The sequence below is a fragment of the Lagenorhynchus albirostris genome, chromosome 1, assembly GCF_949774975.1.
Source record: "Lagenorhynchus albirostris chromosome 1, mLagAlb1.1, whole genome shotgun sequence".
Taxonomy (NCBI): domain Eukaryota; kingdom Metazoa; phylum Chordata; class Mammalia; order Artiodactyla; family Delphinidae; genus Lagenorhynchus; species Lagenorhynchus albirostris.
In genome coordinates this window covers 2,104,540-2,124,664 of record NC_083095.1, presented here as the reverse complement: position 1 = coordinate 2,124,664, position 20,125 = coordinate 2,104,540, and the positions used below count along the sequence as shown (strand labels likewise).

The 20,125-nt window shown below is 55.3% G+C and overlaps 2 protein-coding genes across 2 annotated transcripts; one reads left to right on the top strand and one right to left on the bottom strand.

Moving 5' to 3' along the window:
- Positions 1-15,613: 15,613 nt before the first annotated feature.
- CKB (creatine kinase B) lies at positions 15,614-18,656 on the bottom strand. The gene is made up of 7 exons (XM_060153292.1): positions 18,452-18,656; positions 18,094-18,248; positions 17,888-18,020; positions 17,372-17,543; positions 16,506-16,629; positions 16,096-16,285; positions 15,614-16,004 (listed from the first exon to the last, which is right to left on the bottom strand). The coding sequence occupies exons 1-7, from the start codon at positions 18,642-18,644 to the stop codon at positions 15,826-15,828; spliced, it is 1,146 nt and encodes a 381-aa protein (XP_060009275.1). The 5' UTR covers positions 18,645-18,656; the 3' UTR covers positions 15,614-15,825.
- On the top strand, positions 18,643-19,675 carry LOC132514750 (proline-rich protein 2-like). The gene is made up of 2 exons (XM_060139957.1): positions 18,643-18,986; positions 19,153-19,675. The coding sequence occupies exons 1-2, from the start codon at positions 18,643-18,645 to the stop codon at positions 19,673-19,675; spliced, it is 867 nt and encodes a 288-aa protein (XP_059995940.1).
- The last annotated feature ends 450 nt before the right edge of the window (positions 19,676-20,125 follow it).

Sequence of the window (20,125 nt, the reverse complement as noted above, 5' to 3'; positions counted from 1 at the left end):
GTACCTGGCGAGGCAGTACTACTGGTTTTATTTACCTGACAATCAGAGTGTTGTCTTACTCTTGAATATAAGGCTTATCTTCCAGTTAGGTCGACTTTCATCTAGATCAGGCAGATCAAAGGAACCAAGACAACGTTTCTTAATGACGTGCCTTGTTCTCAGGCTGTCCTTCCGTTTCTAAAAGTGAAGACCCGTGCAGAAAACTGTTAAGAAACATGACTAACTTTCAGAAGCACAACTGTGATCACTTCCACAGCATATGTTTCTCCAAAAGTCTAGAGAACGATGATGTTTAAAAGAAAAATCTCCCTCCGTGTGCGGTATGAACGAGTTACCGTTGCCATGGAAACTGTCCCTAGAATACCCTCTCCCAGCAGTTCTTGCTCAGTGAGTGAAAGAACTTGCTTGGTGACCGTGGGATCCATGGAGAAATTGCAGCTTCCGTGAGCAGCACCAGGGAGTCACAGGGACGTGGGAGGCGTGTCTGTGAAGTGCTGTGTCTTCTGGTCTGGCCCAGGCAAGAGCGGCAGCAGAAATGAGGGAGGGCTTGGATCAGAGGGTACAAACTTCGCTTTTTTTGGTTTTTGTTGTTGGGGCTGTTTTTTGTTTTTTATTACTAATTTGCCGTGGGATCCTTTAGACAGCTCAGCAGCCACTTTTGAATGGGGAGGGAAATGGTTGCTTTTGAAGGGAACGATGTAAAGAGGGTGACATGCCTTGCAGGTGTCCTGACAGTGCACAGGTGAGTCCAGGTGTGACTGTTCCCGAGCGCAGACCCCGGGTGTCCTTGCCAGTCATCGAGGAGGCCAGAATCCAGCAGCTTCGTGAGTTGGTCTTGGTTTGCCACGTGGAGAGACCAGTACCCAGCCAGAGGTGACGCTTCCTCACAAGCAGTGCTCGCTGCGTGGTGCGGTGGCATCCCAGTGTGGCTGCCCAGCCACTGGTGAGATTGGGGGATATGTGACAGAGCAGCATCACAACCCTCAGAAGTCAGAAAGTGGGACTTCCCTGGCGGTCCAGTGGTTAGGACTCCACACTCTCACTGCCGAGGACCCGGGTTCAATCCCTGGTTGGGGAATCAAGATCTCACAAGCTGTGTGGCAATGGCAGGAAAAAAAAAAAACACAAGCAGGACATCTGGGCCAGACTTATGTCCCCAGGGAAGGGAGCTCACCTGGTGAGGAGGAGTTGTGATGTGTGTGGAAAACGGGTTGTGGTGGGAGAGTCTGAGACCTTTCTTTGTGTTTGGGCCAGACTCTCGGGTGGCTTTAGGGCCCAGAACAGATAGCAGGGTGGGCATTGCGAGGAGGCCTTTGTGAACTCAAAATAAGAAAGTCCTCTGCCAGTAGGGGAGCCCCTGGCCACAGCGGGGGCGCTGAGCCTGTCCCTGCTAATTGCTGCAGCAGGGTCTGCGCGGCCAGGAAGGCCGGGGCAGGGCGGATTCCGAAGCAGGACCTCGGGATTCCCTCCAGACAGACTCAGAGCCCTGTTTAAAAGTGAACTGGGCAGCGTGGCCTAGAGATGTACGCCCTTGACCTGGGCAGCCTGGTGTCCAGATTCCAGCTTCTGAACCTCAGGTTTCCTCCTCAGAAAGTCAGCATGTCGTAAGAGTATCTCACTCTGGGTTGTTGGCAGGGTCCACCAGACGGCCAGTACAGAGCAGGGCGCCTGGCAGGTGTCTGGAAGACAGCAGCGCACACAGGCACAGGTCTTTTTAAAGAAGAGCACCAGCCAGTCCTCTTCTCTTTCTTCCCGGCTTGCCCAAGGCGCAGAAGTCCTTGAACAGCACACTCTGGCTCTCAGGAGGGGACACTGCCCTGCCAGCATAGACTTCATAAGGACATTCCCCCTGTGTCTAAAGCGTAGAGTTCTGGGCTCAGAACCCGCTGTTAGGAAAGTTGACAGGCCTGTGCCACCACCTTCCTGGCCCCAAGCCTTTGCCAGTGTCCCCAGAGGACAGGGAGAAGCAGCAGGCCTGGTGTGAGCGTGCAGACAGGAAGCCGACGGCGCCGCCTCCACCGAGGCCTGCCCTGGCCTCTCCAGGCCTGCTGCTCCGGCCGCCCTGACCCTCAGCGTCATTTACAGATTTATTCTGTCTCTCATCTCCTGCCCTTATTAGAATGTAAGCCCTTTTTTTTTCATGTAACCCAAGTACCTAGAGGAGTGCCTGGTACGCAGCACAAAATAAGTATTCATTGAGCCATGACGATCAGGGTGATGATGGAGCGCACGCAGGAGAGATCTGGAAAGCGCGAGACGGCTGTTCGTGAGTCTCCCCTGTAGCTGCCTCTCCCCCATGGCCCAGGCTGAAACGGGCAGCAGCTGTGGGAAGCCATGTTTGGTCTGTACAAGGCCCATCCTACTTGGTGTCCAGCAGCTCTCCGAGCCTCTCCTGTTTTACAGACGAGACCCAGAGGTGGGATGAGAATGGAGCCCACAGTCCAGGTGACTGGTGCAATATTCTCTTCACCCAGCTGCCTGGATAACAGATGCCCACATGGTGTCATTCAGCTCAAGTGGGGCTCAGACCGTGCAAGTTCCTGGGGACGTAGAGGAGGAGGCCCCGCATCGCCTGACATTTGCCATCAGATGTGAAACTGCAAGTTGAAGTGCTTGGCTTAGCGCCGTACTCTGTCCCACGCGACAGAGAATCGCTCGGTCAGTGTAGCGTTTGGATTTCAGACTGCTGAAAGAGTAGCGACCTGAGGGTCGGCAGTGCATGTGAGCTGTGTTCAGTCAGGTGGTCCGTCAGATTCGCTTGTGTGTTAACAGTGGCCCCCGCTCTGACTGCTTTGTCATGAGCAGGAGCCTCCCACAGAGCAGGGTCACCTTGGGGTGGAGGCCAGACCACGCTTGCCAAGACGACCTGGATCTCTCGGGGTGGGGGCAGGGGAGACTGGGGGCTGTGTCGGGCACTTCTGATGCCATCGGCGTTGGTTTGGTCGCCTTGCTGATTTGTTTTTCTGTGGTGGTTTGTGTGATGGGACTGAGTGGTTGCACATTCTGAGGTTCTCACATCCTCTCCCAGCTCCCTGGATATTCATTCTTGTGGTTTCTAGTTATGGTGATAAGTAGAGGCCTTCCTGGGGGTGTCACCAAGAAAAGAGACGACCGATCATACCGCGTCTCTTCCCCTGTGCCATTTGTATGTTCCTGCTCCCTCTACATCCCACCCACTTAAGCCATCTCTGAGTGTTATTTTAAGCCAGAATCGTCCCTCACGCAGAAGGGAAGTCTGCAGTTGCTCATCAGGAACTTCTCTGGTTTCTGCTGGGCGCCTCCAGTGCCAGAGGGCTGCGAGGAGTTCGGGCTGGTTCTGCATTTTCCGGATGCACAGCAGCTTCCTGCACCACTCTGGGAGTCTCTCCTACTCTCCTTGACTAGCCTTTAACTAGTCAAGGCTCAAGTATTTGAAGATAAAAATTGTATTCCCTCCCTGAATTTTGCTTCTCTAAGTTAAACTGCCCCAGTTCTTTTCAGATGTTTCAGGACAAGATGTGAAGACTTTCTATCATTGTTTTTATGTTCATATATTCCTTCATTGACATTCATACTTGGGGGGGTTTAAGGTGGGACAGCTACTCTGGAGGGCCCTGTGCTGAGCTCTGGGGATCCAAAAATAAGGCAAAACCTGTGTCCTCTAGAAGCACGTTCTCACAGGAAGAGGTACACAGACACAGCCTTGAAACCTGGTATGGCCAGCGCTGCATGAAGGAACACCAGGGCTCGGGGCCGAGCAGGAAGCCCAGTCTGGGTGGAGGAGGCACGTAGAGATGACAGGTATGGCCTGAAGCCCCCCAAGTCTGCTCAGTGGAAGAGGAGGGCGTAGCGTGTACAAAGGCAGGCACGGAGGGCCCATCCCATCTCCAGCTCGGGACGTGTAAGGGCAGCGGTGGGCCTGGCGTGCTCCTGGACAGGCTTTCTTGTCGCCATCCCAATAAAGCACGTCTCAGACAATGCACCTCTGTTCTGTTAAGGGGACTTAGGGCCAACACTTCCTTAGGCAGTGACGTGGCAGGCTTCGGGGGAGAGTTCTGCCAGACCAAATGAGACCCTGCTGCCCTGGGAAGCCAGGTCCCGGGGACCAGAGAGGAAGCATCCTAGTGTGGGGCACCTGGCTCACCAGCTCTTTCCAGAGCGAGGTCTGCACTGACTTGCCCTTCCTCTCTCAGGAGGGAGCTGCCAGCAGGCGTGGGGAGGTGTGAATACTTTCTCAAAGCGGGCGTGTTCTGCATGGAGATAAGCTGGGAGGTAGGAGCATATGCGGTCGTGTTCCTTAGCGTGGCAGCAGGAGTCCTTTGGTAGAGGGTGCCCCTGAGAGCCATGTCCCAACACCAGAGCTGTGGGCTGCTCCTCCAGCCCCAGACGCACCCCATTCCCTGAATGCACTGTGCAGCCTGGGGGCTGCTCTGCTGGTCCCCCCTTGGCTCGGGTCCCCAGGCCAGTCTCTGCTTGTCCTTCAGCACCCAGCTCAGCTGTCACCTGCTGCCCCCAGTCTTCAGTGTTCTCACCCTCAGCCTACCTGTCTTCTCTTTGTGTCTCTGGTCCTCTCCACTCCTTCTTTGAGCTCTGGAGGCTTGGCATGGGCTTGTCTCATGGCTTGTCACATACCGACTTAGCCTGTGGGTAGAGGGTGGGAGTTCCTGTTACCCTGAAAGGCTGTGCAGGACATCCTCTTGTCTTGACCTCGCTCGGTGTGTAGGGCACGTTTTGCTGGGTTGAGTTTCCCAGTATCACAGCATTAATGAATTGAACCAAAACACTGGAACGGGGCTGGAAAAGCAAAGGCATGTTATCCTATGTCTTTGATGCTGGGGAATAGAAGAAAGCCATCAGCATCTGGATCCTCCTTTCTGGTCTCGAGGAAGGAGGAGGAGGCGGGACCTCTGGCCCCGACCTCTGCTCACAGCATCGCCTCTCCAAGACAGGCACTGGTACCGTGACTGCTGGTGCACAGCCCAGGTGGCCCCTATCAAGCAGAGTTGACGATTTCAAGTATGGATGAATACGGAGCACCTTTATTTTTTTTTGAAATTGTAACGCTACTTGATGTGTTGGGCAGTTGGTGGGTCAAAAGTATTGACAAAACTAGACTTTTCACTCCAGTGAAAATTTGATAGTTTTGTTTATTTGCTAAATGGTGTACTTCTGTAGTAACCTGGGCATGTATCGATATTAACACAGACCACACGTACCAGAAACAGGAGCAGCCCAGTTTGGGTGAGGTGGGATGAATGGGGAAAAACCCAAAGCCTGACCCCACAGCCAGTGTTCCCTGGAGATTCACAGTGAAACCATTGCACGAAGGGGACAAGGAGAAGGAGAAGGACCGGTGAGGGCTGAGGTCCTTCCTGGCTGTGCTTGTTTGTTTAAAAGAGAGGAGAGGTTTATTCAGGGAGATAAGTACTCCATAGATAGAGTGTGGGCCATCTCGAAAGGTGAAAGAGGCACCAGGGTACCGGGCCATCTGTTTTTATAGTGGTGGGTAATTTCACAGGTCAACGAGTGGGAGGAGTATTCCAGCTATTTTAGGAGGGGATGGGGATTTCCAGGAATTGGGCCACTGCCCACTTTTTTACCTCTATGGAACTGTCATGGCACCTGTAGGTGTGTCATTTACCTTCCTGATGTGTTTCAGTGAGTGTATACTGAAGCTCAGGGTCTAGTGGAAATTGACTCTTCCGCCATCTTGGAGCCATTTAGTTCTAATCGGTTTACGTCGTGTCCTTGGGCTGTGTCATTCTTTTAAAGGTTGTGCCCTGCCCCCTTCCTGTCTCATTCCCCCCTCAGAGATTTTACTCCCATAATCTTATGGGAAGCAGAGGGGCAATGGTCTGCCTTCTGTAGCTGCTTCAGGGCTGAGTAGCGTCATTGACCCTGCCTGTCAGGGAGTAAAAATCTCTAGATGCCTGATCTAGGGGGTCCCAGGGGTGGGGGGACAGGGGGAAGCTTCTTGCTTTGAGTTGGTATGGGCTGGAATCCTCGCATAGCCATCATCTTGATGTGGAACTGTTGTAACTGCTTCCCCAGCCTTTCTATGAATCTTTTTGAAGATGAAGCACTTTTGTAACAGCATCAGAGTACAATAACTGTCTATAAACGACAAAAGACTTAAAAGGAGGGACTTCCCTGGTGACACAGTGGTTAAGACTCCGTGCTCCCAGTGCAGGGGGCCCACGTTCGATCCCTGGTCAGGGAACTACATCCCACACACATGCCGCAACTAAGGAGCCCACCTGACACAACAAAGACCCGGCTCAACCAAATAAATAAATAAATATTAACAACAGCAACAACAAAAGACTTAAAAGGCATAGTTAAACATCTGATTACAGTGTAATTGATAAAGAAGCTTGGTTATTGTTGTGACATAACATTTTAAGGTAACAACTAGAACTCTATAGCCTTATACCAGGACATACCCAAATTTTAGAAACTTTATACAATTTTTAGAATGTCTATATTAATAACATTCATCCATACAGTATATTTTTAAGTAGCTTTATGGCTCGTGCGATAATGCTTTCTATGTAATTTAGCATACTAAATAATACTAGTTTGGGACTTCCCTGGTAATCCAGCGGTTAAGAATCTGCCTTCCAACGCAAGGGACGTGGGCTCGATCCCTGGTCGGGAACTAAGATCCCACATGCCGCGGGGCACCTAAGCCTGCGCATCGCACCTACTGAGCCTGTGCACCCTGGAACCCACCCAACACAACTAGAAAGAAGCCTGCGCTACAACGAAAGATCCCACGTACCTCAACTAAGACCCGACGCAGCCAAATCAATCAATATTTTTTTGAAAATAAAATAAATAATCCTAGTTAAATATTTCTCTCCGCGGTGCCTCAGGAGCCCTCTAAAGCCGCCCAAAGCTGGCTGAAGGTCAGAAGAGCTTCGACTAAAATTGGAACTTGGGAAGTTTGTCAAAAAGTTTTAATTAAAACACTTGATCAAGCAAGATCATCGGTCTCTGTGAGACAATACTAATTTCTTAACCAAAGTTACAAGAGATCTCAAAAACAAATACAGATCACTTAAAGACAATCTGTTACCAAAAACAACATTCCAAGAAAACTTTGTTCTCTTAACAGAAAGAAAAACCAAATCCAAGTCTTACCTTAGCTTACTCCCAACAACATCCATTTACCCAACTAAATTCAGTCCAATCTTAGAAAACCCTGATCGTGCATAACTTTTCAGTATTCTTTTCATTCCTCACACCTTTTACTGAAAACACATAACTTAAATTTTGTTTTTTCCACATTGAGTTATTTTTCTTGCTGACAAATTTGCAATAGATGTAAGGTCTAGTAAACCTAGGTTCAACAGAAGTATTATACTTAACATTGATGACACCAAAGACATGTCTATATTAAACCAACAAGCTTAAGCCACCTTCAATACCAGATATCAGTTTAGTACTAAATATTTTCCAGATGACATGAACCTGAAATTCATTCTGGCCAGATTATTTTCTATTTCTGAGCATTTATATATATGCTTAATTTCCTTTAAGTCAATTCAATAGAGCTCTTTTATGAATTAATTTTTGGCAATACCATACATCTACAACACACATATAGATACAAATGAACACACAAACTCGTAGTTCCCATTCCAAAATTTCAGCCATGAGTCAGGTACAGCAATGTAAAATCCATCAGTCTACAGAAGAGGTTGGATTAAAATTGGGTTTCTGGCAGATGGAACAAATCAAGCTCACTTATCTAGATGGCTAAACCCTTTCTACTAATATTTATGGAAGGTGTTTAAGATTTTTATTTGTCCTTGGCAAGTTCCAAATTATTTATGCCCCTTTTCAAAATTTGCATTTTAAAAAGATGGCAGAGGGACTTCCCTGGTGGTCCAGTGGTTATGACTTTGCCTTCCAACGCAGGGGGTGTGGGTTCGATCCCTGGTCGGGGAGCTAGGATCCCATATGCCTTGCGGCCAAAACATGAAAACATAAGAAACAGAAGCGATATTGTAACAAATTCAATAAAGACTTTAAAAATGGTCTACATCAAAAACTCCTTGGGGTTTCCCTGGTGGCGCAGTGGTTGAGAGTCCGCCTGCCAATGCAGGCGACACGGGTTTGTGCCCCGGTCCGGGAAGATCCCACATGCCGCGGAGCGGCTGGGCCCGTGAGCCATGGCCGCTGAGCCTGCGTGTCCCGAGCCTGTACTCCGCAACAGGAGAGGCCACAGCAGTGAGAGGCCCGCGTACCGCAAAAAAAAAAAAAACAACTTAAAAAAAAAAGATGGCAGAGACAAGAGTTGCTGGTAGGACATTTGCATCTCACAGGCATAGGCAAGTTCCTCCTAGGTTTCCCCTTTGTTTAATACTTACAAAACTCTTAAGATAAATAGGGAAGGTTTTGGGAGTGGTAAAAGGATTGATGGGCTTTGGATTATTTTTGGAGCCACACCTCTGTTCCTGTAAAGACTTGATTTGTAAGACAAGGACAGTTTTTTGTTTGCTCTTTTAAAGAATTGGGTGGCTACCTCAGTGATACTGAAGGACTGATATACCCATTCACCTATGTTGGAATGTTTTACTTTTCCTTATTTAGCTTAGGGGAGAAGCCCTCCCCCCAAATTCCTATCAGGTATGATTAGTTTAGTCAGACCAGTGGCCTCACATTTTGGTAATCTATTTACACACAATTTGGGGGATCCTCCCTGGGTTTAAGAAATTTTTAAATTATGGCCCTCAGTCCGGCCTTTGAGGAGGCTTTCCTGTAACCTCACGTGATCCCATTTTTACAGATAGCTGGACGATTTTTAGCCCAATTTTTTCACTCATTCCATTCCTATTCTGTACGCACCCTCGGCTTGAATTTTATAAGCACACACAGTGGAGGCATTCATGGCATTACAGTGTCCGGATTTGCCCACTCAAAGGAAAAGTGATATTGGGAGTCTGGGAGCGGGGGAATGCAAAAGAAAGCACCCTTTAGTTCTAGCACTGTGAACCAGTTTAACAGCCCATAGTTTTAAAACTTAGATGGGGTGGAATGGAGACCTCCTCTCACTTGGGACTGAAGCATGCTCCCCTGGCCAAGAGTAATTGTTTCTCTTGGTGGATGCCTGGAATTTAGTGAGCAAGTCCATTTCCCAACAAGGGAATGGGGCACTCAGGCATGGGCAGCACTTGGTTTGGGGCTTTCCATCAATCCCCGTTACCTTAGAGGATTAGGAGGACAGGGGTCCAGGGAAATCAGCACAGAGTAGGCAGTCTCCATATCTAATAAGAAAATACCTTTCCTACCTGCCACGTCAAGGGTTACCCAAAGCTCCTCCAGGGAAGTGACCATGTGTCACTGGGGAGTTGGGAAGGGTCCTGGGTCCCCGGCCCTGTCAGTCTTTGGTCCTCTCAGCCATCATTGGTTTGAGAGCCCCGAGTCCCCTTCAGGACTGGGGGCAGTCCGCTTCCAGTGGCCCTCTTGATCTATTGTGCAGGGTCCTGGTGGACTTTTCCCATACAGGGAGCATTCGTTCTTCCAGTGGCCCTGTTATCCACACTTAAAACAGATCCTTTCTCAGTGAGACAGTGGCTCTGATCTAGGCTTCCTGGATCTTGTCCTCACCATGGGTCTTTGCAAGGGTGGGAAACCCTGAGATGGTGCAGGGGTTAGGGCCTCTGCCAGTAACTGTGCTTTTTGCTGTTATCCCTGAATCCTTTTTATCTCAACCCTATCTGTATTGTTAAATATTCCAAACGCCAAATCCATGAGCTGATTTATGGGGGTCTGGGGTCTCCAGCTCCCCAGACGGGGCAGTAGGGGTAAATGGCCTGGAGGACTGTGGCCCCTCAGAATTGGGGGAGGTAGGAGTTCCTGGTTGTGGACCCCAGGGAAATGGACTCATAAGGGGTCATCTAAAACATCGGGCTCCTGTGGGGGAAGAAGGCACTTGGAAAGGGGTGTGAGCCAGGCACACCCGGCAGTTCTTTAGGCCTGGATTATGGAATAGGGTCATGGACATTTGGATGGATGGGACTTCCCCTCCAGTTACCTTTCTTTTTTTTTTTTTTAATAAATTTTTATTTTATTTATTATTTTTGGCTGTGTTGGGTCTTCGTTGCTGCGTGCGGGCTTTTCTCTAGTTGTGGTGAGCGGGGGCTACTCTTCGTTGCAGTGCGCGGGCTTCTCATTGCAGTGGCTTGTCTTGTTGCGGAGCTCGGGCTGTAGGCGCACGGGCTTCAGTACTTGCGGCTTGCAGGCTCTAGAGCGCAGGCTCGGTAGTTGTGGCGCATGGGCTTAGTTGCTCCGCAGCATGTGGAATCTTCCCTGTGTTCTCTGCACTGGCAGGCAGATTCTTAACCACTGCGCCACCAGGGAAGCCCCTTGCCTTTTGCGAAATAAGTCCAGTTGCAAGATGGATTATAATTTAATGACCCAATTTTTTTTGCCAGATCTCTTGGTCCCCTAGTTCGTACTGGGGCCATGCAGTATTGCAAAAGAAAATTAATTTCTTTTTTTCTTAAACCATCCTAAGTTTTCCCCAATTAGCTAATATGCATCCTAGCAGAGAGTCCTTCGGGATGCTTGTAGTTGCCCCCATTTCTTATTGGGATGTCTTGACATGACGGGGGTCTGATTGATCCTGGCCAGATGGTAGTCATTTGTCCTGGCATTCTCCCAGTGTCAACAGTGGGGTCCCTGAGAGCCACCAGCCAACCTGAAATTTGCCAGGCTGGCTAGCCTGAGGATGCCCCTTGGATTAGTCAAGGAAAGGAACAAGAGTCCCAGGGCCTCAATCCTTCAGAGATGGAGGGAGAAGACCTAGGCCCTGAGCCAACTAAACAGATTAACTTTATCACTGAAACAAAAGAAAGAGAAACAAATAGAGCCAGGGGCCTCGAAGGAGGCTCAAGGACCAATAGACAGTCCAAGAAGTCAGGAGAGGAGGATATAAGAGGAATCCAGGATAGGAGGGAAGGTGTGCGGCCACGACACTTCCTAAGAGAGATTCGAGAGATTTGTAAGCCTGCTGAGAAACGTGCTCGCCCGCTACCTCTGCTCAGGGATTGACAAAGTCCGCCTGTGAACCCCACGAGAGAAGTGCTCTCCCACACTTCCGCTCAGGGGTGTCTGGGCTCCCCAAGAGATGTGACCCTTAAGAGGGAGCATGTCGCCCAACTTGGTATCAGTCGACGAAGGGGTTGAAATAAGGAGAATACTGAGTGGGACTAGCAAGGTGCATAGCAGGCAGAGTGCAGACGTGCAGAAGGGAGCCCCGGGTTGGACCGAGATGGCAGATGGGAACAAGTCTGGGGGTGTTGGTGCCACTGCCGTCAGTCTCTGGTCACGTGTGTCCCATCCTGACTGAGCGCATGCTGGCTGGGAGGGGCCCAAAGCCAGGCTGTTTCTAGAGCCATTGGTCTCAGTTCCAACTAAATTCCTGGACCAGCAGGCACCAAGCCAGGCCTGACATTGCAGTGGGATGAGCGTAGCCAGGCAGGACCCCGCCCCAGTCCCCATTGCCAGGTCAGGAGTGATACTGGCTGTCACACGTGTGCACCAGGTTAAACACTCAAGGGTGTTCCACCCGCCGGGCTTGGGTGCCCCTTGTCTGAGGTGGGCCTCTGAAGCATTTTCCCTGCAGCCATGGATGCTGCAAGAGCGTCTTGGAAATGTGCTCCTCTAGCTGGGCAGTTGCACGCCAGGCTCAAAGCCAGGGTTTTGCTACGAAGGCAGAAGGGGAGAGTGCACAGAGATTTATCGGCAGCAGGAGGGGCTGGAAGGAGTACTCTTAACTTTTCTGGGTGTTAAGCTTAATTATTTAGGTTGAGCCTTAGATTTTGACAAGACCCCAACTCTGGGAAAGGTGTGAAAGTTAGAACTTCTGAAACCAAGCAGAACATCTTCACAGATTTGGGGAGAAAGGTAGAGAGAGTCCAGATGCTGGGAATGGATCCCTGCAGAAAGCCTCTAGCCAGACTTGGGAACTGGGACTTTTGTCATCCAGTTAACACGTGAAAAGCCTCAACCCTCAGCAGGGTCAAAAGCCTTGCTTCTCCAAGCTGGAATTCTGTCCCCTGTTCATTGGAAACCTCACAGGCAGCAAGATGACTTCTTGCCAATGAAAAGATCGTTTTCTTTGTTACCTGTGAAGTGAGTACATGTGTGCCCCCAAGGGTGCTTTATGGGGCTTTGGTGTAGAGGCACCACGCAGCTCCAAGTAGAAATGCGGGATGAAGGACCTTCCAGGCAACTGCCACCAGTTCAGCTACCGATAAGAGCAGCAGGTCCTGCACACTGGAGGTCTAAGATGTTCTGAAAAGTCAGAGCAGTGAAAAGAGCCCAGGACTTGGAACTGGGTGGGCTCACTGGTGCTGACGCCTGAGCCAGTTCACTGTTTCCACCCCAGGGGTGGGGAGAGGCTCACCCAGAGCAAATGGGGGTGGTGGCGGTGAAGCCCTGCAGCCCTCAGTGGTCTCCCACCAACTGGGACACATTAGAGTGTTTTTTTTAAACCACTCAAAAAAAGAATTTGTTTCAGCTATTTATATAAGTAATATGTGTTCACTGTAGGAAATTTGGAAAATAAAGTATAAAGAAGGAAATCACCTGTTACCCCACCACCCACAGCTGACTACTGTTGTTCAGGATTTTTCCATACGTGTTCTGTGTGGGATCCCAAGAGTACAAGCTGTTTTATAACCTGCTTTTACACTTCTGCTTTTTCTAATCATGTCACCGTCTCACTGAGCTCTCCACGTTGCTGTCGAGGCCCGCGCGGCGCCACGTCGAGGGAGGGAGGTGGCCTGGTTTTTTAACAACCCTTTATTGTTGGAGGCCTGACCAGCTGTTCCCAGTTCTAAGTGACTGCATCTCTTCGTTATCTCTGTAGGGCAATGGTTCTCGAAGCAGCTGAGGGCCAATTTGCACCCCCCTCCCGGGGACATTTGGCAATGCCTAGAGACATTTTCTTTCCATTGTGGCAGTCGGGGTGGGTGATACTGCTGGCATCTAGAGGTTGGAGGCTGGTGATAGTGCTGAGCGCCCGGCAGTACCCAGGGACCGCCCCCCATCCTCCCGCCAGCCGGCTGGGCCCTGGCTGCGACACAGGTGTGATGCTCTCACTGGTGCTGATCGGAGCAAATAGTGTGTATCGTCATGTGGTGGGGCATTTCTTAGACCTTCCGTGTTTGACCGTGGTTTCAGGAAAATTAAAACCACCCTGTTTAGAGGTCTCTTGAATCCAGAGGAAAGGGGGAGAGGTTGTACGGATTGTGGCTGAAGGGTCCATGGACTGCTGAGCAGAGGTGCCCTTGCTGAGTGTATAGTCAGCTCTGTCTTGTCCTAAAAAAGAATTAATGCAGCTTACAGCTTACAAGCGTGCATTCAGGACAGCCAGGTAAAATAAATGAGAAAGTGAGAAGTAAAAGTGAGGCAAAGGGAAAACGGTGGAGAGGAAAACGAGCGGCCTAGGGAAGCAGCAGTGGGTTTGAGATGGCGTAGCTCTGAGCCTGTGGAAGACGCTTCCCCCCAGGGTCCCAGGGAGCTGTGCCCGCCCTGCTCGATCGACCAGGTTTCCGAGAGCCCAGGTGCTGTGTGTGCCCCACCCCAGCTGCAGGCGAGGGCAAGAGGGTGAGGCTTAGGCCTCTCAGAGGGAGTTGGCTTCCCTGCGCCAAGCCCTGAGAGGCCTGCGCAGGTGGTGAAAGGGAAGTGCTGGAACGTTCTCTTTATCAGGAAGTGACATGCCTGCCTGACCAGGGACCTCAGGTACCCGTGCACACGGGAGGGTGGCTTCGGGACAGTCATTCCTGAGCCTGCGCCCCCGGGCTCAGTCCAGGCGGTGGTGAGGGGGCCTGAGCAAGCAGGAGGTCCTTCAGCTGGAGGGAGCACGGGCAAGGGCCCCGGGGTGGGCGCAGGCAGACAGGCCAGGAACCCTGCTGACCCCTCGGATGGTAGCGACACAGCTGGACTGGGCAGCCCCTGGACCAGCTGGGGGAGGCCTCCCACTGTTCCCGCTCTCTCCTGAGCTGCCCTCAGCCTCCCCTCTCTGCAGGGCGACGCCTTCACAGGAGGGGCACACCTCCTGTGCCCGTCACAGCCCTTTTTACCCTGCGTCTCCAGACTACGAAGCACTGTATGGCCTTGCCCAGCCCACACTGGCGGGAGGGGGACAGTGGCTGGAGGAGGAAGCTGAGAAAAGGGGCCCCCTGCCTGGTGTGTGCCCCTGACCTGGAACTTCATGGCAACAGGGCCAGCCCAGAACTGGCCTCTGGCCCCCAGGCCAGTCAGGGACCCCAAGAGTGGGTGCAGAGACCCCTTCTCTGCCAGTCTTCTGCACCTGGGGGCCTGCCCCCTCTTATGCCCAGCCTATCCAGGTGTTCACTCACCCAACCTCTGGGCCCATGCCCCCTTCCCTGGCAAAGGCTCCTGAGAGCCCTCCCCAGCCTGGACACTGCCTGGATGGGCCCCTCAGACCAAGCCTGGCCACCGAGGCAGATGCCAGGGCGCACCTCCTCCTCCACTGCCGCCCCACCAACCTGCTTGTCCTGGGCCTCGGGGTCCGGGTTGACAAGCTGCCCCTGGGACGTGAGCGCCCCCAATCCTTAGTGGGCAAGACTGCCCAGTCCAGGGCGTGGAGGCCATGCCTGGCTTCTCCCAGGTGCAGGATAACCTCAGGAGGACTGTGTGGCTGATGCATGGGGAGCTGGGCATCGCAGACCCCGATGGGGTTGAGGAAAGGAAGGACAGAGGCGGCCCTGGCCAGCAGGGGGCAGCACAGACTGTCCGCAGAGCTGAGGAGCTGGCGAAGGAAGATGGGCCCAGGACCCCGGCTGGCTCACCCGTCCCACCTAGGGTGCCCACCCATGGTGGGGACCCCCGAGTGAGACCAGATGGGGACAGCAGCAGCCAGGAGGTGGCTGAAAAACAGACCAGAAAGCCATGTCCCAAACAGCCCCAACCTCCCTCCTGCTTGGGGACCCTCTGGTGGGGGCCTGCCATGGGGGGCCCAGGGACTGGGGCACCTGAGGGTTCTGGAGAGGAGGCTGCAGGGAGGAGGGGGACTGACGGGGCCCTGGGGCTTCCTGGAAGGGGCTGGAGGGCTAGGCTAGGAGTGGGCGAGGGGACAGTTCAGCCTAATGGGAGGCTGGGAGGGAAGGAAGGGGAGGAGAGACATTATTTAGGAGCTGGAGTAGGTGTTGGGGTGGGCGAGGGAGCAGCTGCCCGCAAGAAGAAGAGGAAGAGGGTTTGGGGGGAAAAGGTATCAAGTTTCTGGGCTCCTGCCCTCCCCCCAGCGTCCACAGCTCCCCCAGGCTACAGGATGGGGCTCAGCAAAGTGCCAGGCTCCACGCCCCAGGGCCCAAAATCCTTTGGATGCTCAGGCTGGGGCTCTGCCACCCTGGAGCTCCTCCCCCTTCTTGTCCCTCCCCCACCAGCCCACCCCAGGCCTGCAGGGAAGCCAAGTAGACAGGATGGCGGAGAGGCTCAGGGAACAGGACTAGGTGGGTACAGCAGGGTGCCTGCCTCCTGATTACTTACTGTCCCAGCTTACAGTGAAGCACAAAGGGCAGACCCAAGACTCAGGCCTCAGAGCCTGGCTGCTGAGCCCTGGGCTGCCCCTGGAAAGGGGAGGCACCACTCAGACTTGGGGCAGGCCAAAACCCTAGTTTATTTCAGCATCAGCAACATCTCAGCCATCACAGAAGTTAACTCTACCAAGGGCGACAGAAGTCTCTACAGCAAGGCTAAGGGCTCAGCCGCCAAATGGCGAGCCTCAGGGGTGCATGGTGGGCACTGCCCGGACAATAAGTTAGGAAGCAGCAGGGCTGGAGATGGCGGCAGATGCAGGCCAGGGCTTCACTTCTGGGCAGGCACAAGGTCATCGATGGCCTTGCCCTGCTCCAGCCGCTGCTCCATCTCAATGAGCAGCTTCACGCCGTCCACCACCATCTGCACCAGCTCCACCTCCGAGAAGCCCAAGCGGTCTGCGTTGGAGACGTCAAAGATCCCGCCCACGGCAGCCGTGTCCACACCGCCTGGGGAGACAGCCAGGTCAGCAGGCCTGGGTGGGGGAGGGTGGGCTGCTCCGGCAGAGAGGGGTGCCTGCAGGCGCCCCACCCCACTCACCTGTGCCTCGCTTCTGAAGCCGCAGCCGCTTGAGCACCTCCGGGAACTTCTCGTGCTTGCCCAGATGGGGCAACTTGATGTGCACCCCTGCCCGCAGCCCTGTGCCCAGGTTAGACGGGCAGGTGAGGATGTAGCCCAGGTGAGGGTTCCACATGAATTCGTAGTTCTTAGACTTGAAGAGCGTTTCAATCTGGAGGTGGAGGTGTGAGAGGGGAGGCCTGGCTGAGACATGCCCCAGGGGACCAGCTGAGACCCGGGAGCCCCCCGGCAAGACCCTGAGGCAACTGAGACCTGGACTCCCCAGGAGGTTAATGGGGCACCTACATCTGCCTGAACCGGGGGGCCTGGCCCTGCCCCCTCCCTGGCACCCAGCCCCACTGTACCAGCCCAGGTGGCGGGCCAGGCCTGACCTGGGTGAGGCCATTGCAGAAGCGGGTGAACACCTCCTTCATCTTGCCTCCCTTCTGCATGGAGATGACCCGCAGGTGGTCCTCCTCATTGATCCACACCAGGAAGGTCTTATTGTCATTGTGCCTGGGGGAGGGGCACAGTCAAGCCTCCTCCCTGGACTGTGGTCTCAGGGCACATCCAGAAAAAAAACTCTAGGGGGTCCCCAGAGCAGAGGCACTTCCCAGGTCCCTGGGGTGCTCATCCCAGCTGTACCCAGGAGTGGGGGCCGCTGCCCGGACTCCAGCCCCGTCAACAGCCTGGGGGCACGGAGGGAGGCCAGGACAGCTCAGAGAGGGGACAGAAAGAGAGGCCTGAGCTGCTTCCCCAGCTTGCCCATCAGGTACTGTGTGGTCCCCACCAAGGGGACAAGGGGCAGAGGCAGCCAGCACAGCCCCCCTACAGGGGGATGCGCTGTAGCTGGGCGCGGAAGCCCCAGGATACACGCACAGTGTGAACAGGAGCTTGTAAGCCCTCCTCCCCCACCGCCCACTCGAGGAAGCGTCTGCGTCACCCAGCACCTGACTGACTCCCCGCGGGGAAGCGGGTGGGAAAGGAGAGAAAACAAGAAGCTCCAGCTCCCCAGAGGGGGGTGGAGGAGGAAAGCCAACACGACTGCTCCCCCCACCTCTAAGATCCTGAGAGGCTGAGGCCTCTACTAGCCGGGGTCCTTCACTTACCTTCGAGGTGAGGTCACCTGCAAGGAGGCCTGGGTGGCACCAAACCCATCCCAGGAGCGCGGCCCCTCCCTCTTCCTCCTCGGCCTCGCCAGGGAGAGGACGAAGTGGGGGAGTGGGGACCCGCGGGAGGGGGGTTGGGGAGTACGCACCAGATGCCGCGGGCATCCGGCCAGTCGCGGGCCATGCCTGAGGCCAGCAGCAGGGGCGACACAGGCTTATCGAAAAGGAAGTGGTCGTCGATGAGCTGCTGCTGTTCCGCTTCGGTCATGCTTTTGAGCGCATAGTACCTCCCCGCCAGGTCACCGTCCAGGCTCGACAGGGCTGCGGAGGGGCGCGCTCAGGAGGACAAACGGGTGGGCTCCTGTCCCACACCGCCACCACCCCTAGCGACACGGATCCGCCCCACCTCCCCATGCCCGCTCGGCTTGGCTGGAGTCCAGTCCTCCCGGTCTGGGCGGCAGGCCGAGCCGGTGACCCGGCCCAAGCCGACCCTCGCCGGGCCCCAGGACGCTGTAAGCGCGGGGCTGGGCCTCGGTCCCTCCGGGAAACCGGAGCCTGAGCGCAGATAAGAGCGCGGCGTCGGCGGCGGCTCGGGTGACTAGTAAACAAGCCGGCAGGGGCCGGGACCGGGACCGGGACCGTGGCCCGGCCGGCCCGACCCTTACCTTCGATGGCAAGCTTCTCGATGGCGCGGCGCTCCCCGCGGCTGCAGTGCGGGGGGAGGCAGAAGCCGCGGATGCTGCGGCCCGTGCGCACCCGCGAGCTCAGCACGTAGTTGGGGTCCAGGTCGTCGCCGCCCTGGGGGCCAAGCAGAGGTGAGCTCCGGGAGACCCCTCCCCAGGCCGACCCGCCGCCCCGGGCCGCCCGGCACCTGCAGGTTGTCGGGGTTGAGGTCGGTCTTGTGCTCGTCTGTGGGCTTATAGCCGCCGTGCCGATCCTCAATGATGGGGTCAAAGAGCTCCTTGAACACGTCGTACGACTCCTCGTCGCCAGCCACGCAGCCCACGGTCATAATATAGGGGTGGCCTGTGGGGGGGCCGCGGAGTGGGGACAGTGACGTCACTGCCAGGCCTCAGCGAGCCGCCGAGGACCCCGCGGCTGTGCGCGGGAAGAGGGCGCCCGGACTTTGGCCCGAGGGGGACTGGCATGGGGGGGGCTCTGGGCCCCGGCCGCGGGTTGTCCGCGGATACGGCGCTGGCACCCTGACCCCGGGACTGGTGTGCGCGTACCTGGGTTGTCCACGCCAGTCTGGATGACGTCGTCCAGCGTGAAGCCGCTCGGCGTGCTCTTAGCGCGCAGCTCGGCGTACAGCTCGGGGGTCAGTACCTTGGCCATGTGATTGTTGTGGCCACTGAGGTCGGGGTACTCGTCCTCGGCCGGGAAGCGCAGCTTCAGCGTGTTGTGGCTGTTGGAGAAGGGCATGGCGGCGGCGGGCTGCGGGGAGACGCGGGGGTCAGCGGGCACCCGAGGCTCCGGGCCTCCTGGGGACCTGCTAACCACCCAGGGACCCGGGCACCGGTCGCCCGGGGCGCGGCCAAGGTCAGCGGGGTCGGCACTGCGCGCAGGGGGCTACCACATCGCCCAGGACCCCCGGCCTGGCGCCCGCTCCAGGCGGCGGGCCCCTGCGTGCCGGGAGCGCGCGACGCCGCGGCCCCCGAGCCCCCTCCATGCGCAGCGCCCCTGCCCCGGTGCCCCACGACCCACCCCCACACCCCCGCCCTCGGGCCCACTCACTGAGCAGCCGGGCGGGGGCGGGGGTTCTCGGTCGGTCGGCAGCTCAGGGCGCGGCGCAGGCGAACAGCGGCCGCTCCGCGCTCCCGCGGCTCTTAAGGGGCGCGACGCGGGCCTCCAATTGGCCGCTATTTATAGCCCATTCATTCCATTGGGCCGCGCTACGGGATTGTGACGTCGCTTTGTCCGCCGCCCGCAGCCCCCCAGAGCCCCCCGCCCCAGGCAGCCCACCCCGACTATCCCCTCGCCGGAACCCCGCGCAGCCCGCCTACCCTACCCCACGCCCGCCCAGGATCCCGAAGCCGGAACCTCAGGCCCTTGGACATTCTGGATCCCCACCCCCACCCCCACCCCGCCTGCCTCCTAGCGGGAAACCGAGGCAGGAGGGCCACCAGGCACTTGAGGACGCTCGGGCTTGTCTGCACCATGGCTCCTGCCCTCCCTCGTCTTGCCAGTCCCCGCGGTGGTCGCGGCGAGGGGCCAGGCGAGGGCGTCCAGGGCTTCCACAGCAGGTACTGCCAAACCCCCGCCGCCCCTCCTTCTCCTGCCCTGTCCGAGCTGGCCCCGAGCCGCCGACCTTCTCCAAGGTGCCCGCAGGCATCTCCCGGGCGGTCTTGGTGCAGAGCGAAGGCGCTCCGGAGGCGCAGCCTGGCTGCGGCCCAGCCCGGCGGCACCCTTGGTGCCTTGACCTTGGGCAAGTCTCCGGGCTTTTGGGCGTCTGAGCCAGAGACCCCCGGGCCCAGCCCCTCCTGGTTGATGCGGAAATACTCTGGCTCTGCTGGGGAGTGCACAGTCTCAGAGTCCCCAGACCCCAGGCCTGTGCCCTCTCTGCAGGGGACAGGTTCACCTCCCCACCCCACCCCCAAAGGCAGTCCTCAGAGACTTTTGGCAAAGACTGGAGGAAATGCTAACAAACAATAAGCACATGTGAGATTTAAAAAAAAAGAAAAAAAAAGACTAAAAATCAGAATCACGTAAGTTAAAATAACGACTATGCCTTCCACTAGCCCCAGCACAACCAGACTGGCAAAAAAAGAAGATTGATACCAGCCAGTGTTGGCTGTGGGTTGGAATGTGGGGAGACAGGCATGCACACGCTGCCTGCAACTGTGAATTGCTACATCTTTTTAGGAAAGTAATTTGGCAGTATCTATTAAAATTTAAAATGTTCA

Excerpts from the sequence above, each read along its gene's own strand:
- LOC132514750 (XM_060139957.1), top strand. The coding sequence starts at position 18,643 with ATGGCGGCGGCGGGCTGCGGGGAGACGCGGGGGTCAGCGGGCACCCGA. Across the intron at positions 18,987-19,152 it reads GGCGGGGGCGGGGGTTCTCG|CCCCCCAGAGCCCCCCGCCC; the intron begins GTCGGTCGGCAG and ends CGCCGCCCGCAG.
- CKB (XM_060153292.1), bottom strand. The coding sequence starts at position 18,644 with ATGCCCTTCTCCAACAGCCACAACACGCTGAAGCTGCGCTTCCCGGCC. Across the intron at positions 16,630-17,371 it reads CCGGATGCCCGCGGCATCTG|GCACAATGACAATAAGACCT; the intron begins GTGCGTACTCCC and ends CCCCTCCCCCAG. Across the intron at positions 16,286-16,505 it reads TCTGCAATGGCCTCACCCAG|ATTGAAACGCTCTTCAAGTC; the intron begins GTCAGGCCTGGC and ends CTCCACCTCCAG.